The sequence below is a fragment of the Protobothrops mucrosquamatus genome, unplaced genomic scaffold (genome assembly GCF_001527695.2).
Source record: "Protobothrops mucrosquamatus isolate PMUCROS unplaced genomic scaffold, P.Mucros_1.0 scaffold14, whole genome shotgun sequence".
Taxonomy (NCBI): domain Eukaryota; kingdom Metazoa; phylum Chordata; class Lepidosauria; order Squamata; family Viperidae; genus Protobothrops; species Protobothrops mucrosquamatus.
Window position 1 is genome coordinate 906,176 of NW_015386401.1, and position 5,235 is coordinate 911,410.

Sequence of the window (5,235 nt, forward strand, 5' to 3'; positions counted from 1 at the left end):
GTTGTTGTTGTTGTTGTTGTTGTAGTGATTCACTTAACAACTGTGGCAAGAAAAGTTGTAAAATGGGGCAAAACTCATTTAACAAATGTCTCACTTAGCAACGGAAACCTGGGGCTCAGTTGTGAACATGTCAAGGATTACCGATATCTATATTAGAATTACTGTTTTAACAATATTTTCTGCTCTAAGCAGAATGACATAGCATTCTTTCCTGGCAAATAATGACTATAGCCCAGAACAGAATATCAGTAACATGCTGCATGAGTCTATCAATTACTATGATTTTAATATACAGGAATAATTACTCTAGTGCGGACCAGAGGGCCAAACCCCAACTGAGTGTCAAGGGGTGGGAGACGGCTTAAGAATCAATCATAATCCATCTAAAATTCATCCCACAAAGAATATCTGTGGGATCCTTGGTGCTCTCTCAGTCTGGTGGTTTTCTTGCAGTCATTTCATTGCCCAACTAGGTAACATCAGCAGCACTGATGATGTTCCCTAGTTGGGTAATGAAACGTCTGCAAGAAAATAATTAAGCTCAGAGAGCATCAAAGAGAGAGCATCAAGGGCTCATAACACAGTGGTCTTCAAACTTGGCAACTTTAAGACTTATGGACTTCAACTCCCAGAATTCCTCAGCCAGCCAGCCTGGCTGGCTGAGGAATTCTGGGAGTTGAAGTCCACAAGTCTTAAAATTGCCACATTTGAAGACCCTTGCCGTAACTGAATCCTGAACTACAAATATTCTTTTCTGTTGGAGTTCCAGATTCTTATTTGGTTGGTTTTCTTACGCTGATGACATTACCTAGTCATTCATTGGGTAATGAACTGTGAAAAACATCAACCAAACCAAGAGAGCACCAAGGACTCCACCGTGCAACCCTGAGCTACTGATAAGGTAGTCCTTGACTTGCGACCACAATTGGGATCAAAATTTTCCATTCCTCAGCAAGGAGATTTAGTTAGTTGCAGTTGATTTTTTGTGACTTTTGTCCCACGGTTGCCAAGCAAACCACTGAAGTTGTTAAGTGAATCACATAGTCATTAAGCGAATCTGGCTTCGCCCATTGGCTTCCCTTGTTGGAAGCCCCCTGGGAAGCTTGCAAAGGGTGACCACATGATCTTAGGATGCTGCAACCAAAATAAATATCTTCTGGTTGTCAAGCACCCAAAGTGGATGCAGTGATAATTATAAGTGTGACGTCCAGTCGTAAATCACTTTTTTTCAGTGCCCTTCAACATCTAAGTGAGCCGAGATTAAGACCAAGATTAACATCAGAGCAATAATCAGGAAGTAAACAGGGCCCCTATCAAGGGAACAGAATAGAATAGAATAGATTAGAATAGAATAGAATAGAATAGAATAATAACAATAACTTTATTGTCACTTTGAATGTACACTAATCGGCATACATTAAAATGAAATTTCATTGCATATAGCTCTCAAAGGGTCACCATCTCCAATATACACTACATAAATATGATGAAAATAAATACATACATACATACATACATACATACATACATACATACAGAATTATGCATATACCCACATATATTATATGACACACAGCCAAACAAGCTAACAGTAAACAGCCCAACTAAAGAATCTCCAGCACCAGTCTTACCAACCCTGATAGGGCGAGCTACTACAATATAAAATGACAGCAAACCCCACTCCCTGCAATCACTGATGATGTTATCTAGTTTGGTAATGAAATGTCTGCAAGAAAACAACCAAGCTCAGACAGTTTAACCCTGAGCTACAAATATTCTTTTTTATCAATACACACAACAATTTCTTTTTTTTCTCCCAGGTGATTTCGGTTTATCTAAAATTGTGGATGAGCAAGATACGATGAAAACCGTATGTGGCACACCAGGATACTGTGGTGAGTATGTGATGGAGAGCAGTGGGGAACTCTGTCCCTGTTAAAAAGGTACGGGTGCAGGAGAAAAAGGGAAACTCAGTATTCTGGGCCCTATTTTTAAGAAGAAAGCACATAGCAGTATACATAATTGTGGACCTTTTGCAGGAATACTATATTTGGGGTGTGAAAATCCTGATGTCCACTAAGATGCCAGCAAAATGTTAGACTTTCTTTCTCTCTACTGCTTCCTAGTGGTCATGTGAAGTTTTGCAGCTCAGATCTGGTGGTTTTTTTCAGCTTAGCAACCAGTGTTACTCGTTCCTAAAAACTGTTTCTTGCCACTGTTCCCAAACCAGTATGTAAATGATAGAAAGTGTCATCTGATTGAGACATTATTTTATTCTATAAAGCAGTGGTTCTCAACCTCAGCAACTTTAAGATGGGTGAACTTCAACTCCCAGAATTCCTCAGCCAACATGTTGAATTCTGGGAGTTGAAGTACATCCATCTTAGAGTTTCTGAGGTTGAGAAATACTGCTATAAAGTATTTCATTGTATCACTTGTTGCCATTTTAACCCTGGGTCTTACTTAATAATTTTTCTGTCAGATTTTCCCTAGAGGAAAGCCTGTTCATCCTTCTAAAAACTAAAGCAAACCTTTGTAACCTTTAATAAGGTAGCATTCCTGAATTGGGTTACCAGGTCTCTTTTACACACACGGAAAGATATGGATATTCCTGACAGTTTAGAACAATTAACCAGTGAAACAACCTGCCTCCAGAAGCGGTGAATGCTCCAACACTGGACGTTTTTAAGAAGAGACTGGACAGCCATTTGTCCGAAATGGTATAGGGTTTCCTGCCTGAGCAGGGGGTGGACTAGATGACCTCCAAGGCCCCTTCTAACTTTATTATTATTATTATTATTATTATTATTATTATTATTATTATTATTATTATTATTATTATTATGCTTCCAAGCACCCATTACAGAAAGATGGTGATAATATCATGTTTCTTACGGAATTTTTTATTTAACTTTACCCACTGATCTTCTGAACACCAGCTGGCTATCCATAGGAACTTAGTTTCATAGAAGAAACATTTCCCTTCATCAGTTCTGTGTGTTTGTCTCTCTCTCTCTCTCTCTCTCTCTCTCTCTCTCTCTGTGTTTGTGTGTGTGTCTTTGAGTCTCTCTCTCTCTGTGTGTTTGTGTGTGTGTCTTTGAGTCACTGTTGGCTCCAGCCAACTGATAAGGCTAATTCCCTGTAGATTTCTTGGCAACATTTCCAAAAGTGGTTTCCCCTTCTTCTTCCTGCTAGGGAGAGGGACTGGCGTAAAGTCACCCAGCTGTCTTCCTGCCTAAAGCAGGACTAGAACTCACAGTCTCCCAGTTTATGGCCTGATGCCTTAACCACTACACCAAACTGGCTGCCTCATCTATTCACAAAGCCTGGTAACACTGAATTCTCAAGAGCCAGGATAATCTAGTGGTGAAACTATTGGACCAGGAGTGGGGAGATCCAGGTTCAGGGGGGACTTTGGGCCAACCCCACTGTCTCAGCCGAAGAGCTAAGGTGAGCCAATGATGAAAGAAGTGGACTAGGAATAGGGAGACCCAGGTTCTAGTGCCCCCTCAGCATGGAAGCCCCCTGGGCGGGTGGGGGGAGGCAACCAAGAACTTCCACTATCTCAGATCAGATCAGATCTGTCCATTCTCTAAGGAGCAGAAAGCCTTAAGGAAACTTTCCTGGAAGAAATACATCTAGAATTGTAGAATTAAAGGGCTGGAAGGGTCTCTGGAGGTCTTCTAGTCCAACCCCCTGCCCAAGGAAGAAGATCTAATTGCATCCTGGACAAATAAATGCCCAACCTTTTCTTGAAGACCTCCAGCTATGGAGCACCCACAACTCCAGGAGGCAAGCTGCTCCACTGATTGTTCTCAGTGTCAGGAAATTCCTCCTTAGTTCCAGCTGGATCTCCCTTTTAAGGAGCTTCCACCCATTGCTTCTTGTCCTGCCCTCAGGTGCTTTGGAAAATAAGTCGATCCCCTCCTTTCTGTGCCAACCCCGGAAGACAGCTATCATGTCTGTTAATCCTTCTCTTCTATAGGCTAGACATAGCTAATTCCCTTAACCCAGGGGTAGGCAACCTCGGCTCTTTTATGACTCATGGACTTCAACTCCCAGAATTCCTGAGTCAGCTATGACTCAGGAATTCTGGGAGTTGAAGTCCATGAGTCATAAAAGAGTCGAGGTTGCCTACCCCTGCCTTAACTGTTTATCATATGGTTTACGGTATATAACCTGCTATACTAGGTTTCCTTAAAGAGAGATTCTTTGAAATTCCCAGAATTCTCAGCAATGGCCATGCTGAAGTATTCACCTCTGGAAGGCCCATTGGAGAAACATTACAAAGCTTGTGGAAAGATGCCTTAAACGAGAAAATGGCTACCTGGCCTAAAGGATCTGAACTGCAGACATTCAGACAACCACCAGATGGCAACAGAGAGAGTTTTAGGCAGGGCTTTTTTTCTCATAGAACGCCCGGCACCTTTTTTGGATGGGACCTTGTAGGGTAGGCAAGGCGGGTTGTATGACATGTGTGAGTTCCGGCACCCTTTTTTTTTTTTTTTTTTTTTTACAAAAAAAGCACTGGTTTTAGGGATCTTTTCTACCATCTGGTGCAGGGATCCCCAACCTGTGGGCCACAACCCACTACTGGGCCGTGGCCCAATTGCAATCGGGATACATGAGTGTCGGGTCGGTATGTGTGCACAGCTTGACTCATGCGAGCAGCGGGTGCTGGCGCTTGCAGCCCCGCTGGTGTGAGCGGCGGGCGCACACATGCCTGCCCCTTACCTAAAACCATCCCTTCTTCCCCTTCCTCCCCCCCCCATGCCAGGCCCCCAACCCAGAAAGGTTGGGAAACGCTGCTCTAGTGGTCATCTGGCTTTAGCATCCTCATTTTACCATCTATCCTGAATGAGAAGGCCTTTGGGCAGATCATTTGGGCTACAGGTGTTAGGCTTTATCCATCCTGCTTCAAAGAGCCACCAGGGAAGAACGGGCAAATAACAACATGCCACTCTCTTTTCCTTCCCCATGAGTTTGCAAAAGTGGAAGTGATAGCAAGTGTCAGGTTGGAAAACTTCCAAGAAAATTGCCAATCATCCGTGAAGGAGTGTTGAGTTTTCAACGTTTATGCCTAGGGGATGAGCAGAGAAGAGAGTCATAGTGGGAGAAGGCGGGAAAAAATGGAAGCAAAGATATGTCTGCCAATTCTCTCTCTCTCTCTCTCTCTCTCTCTCTCTCTCTCTCTCTCTCTCTCTCTCTCTCTCTCTCCCTTTCTCTCCCCCCCCC

General features: G+C 43.0%; 1 protein-coding gene across 1 annotated transcript in view; it reads left to right on the forward strand.

Annotated features, from left to right (window-relative positions):
* The window catches only part of LOC107282846 (calcium/calmodulin-dependent protein kinase type IV-like), a 57,317-nt gene that overhangs the window by 42,593 nt on the left and 9,489 nt on the right, over window positions 1–5,235 (forward strand). The window contains exon 7 of the mRNA XM_029283097.1: window positions 1,821–1,895. Within this exon, the coding sequence (XP_029138930.1) occupies window positions 1,821–1,895 (75 nt within the window). The remainder of the gene's footprint in view (window positions 1–1,820; window positions 1,896–5,235) is intronic.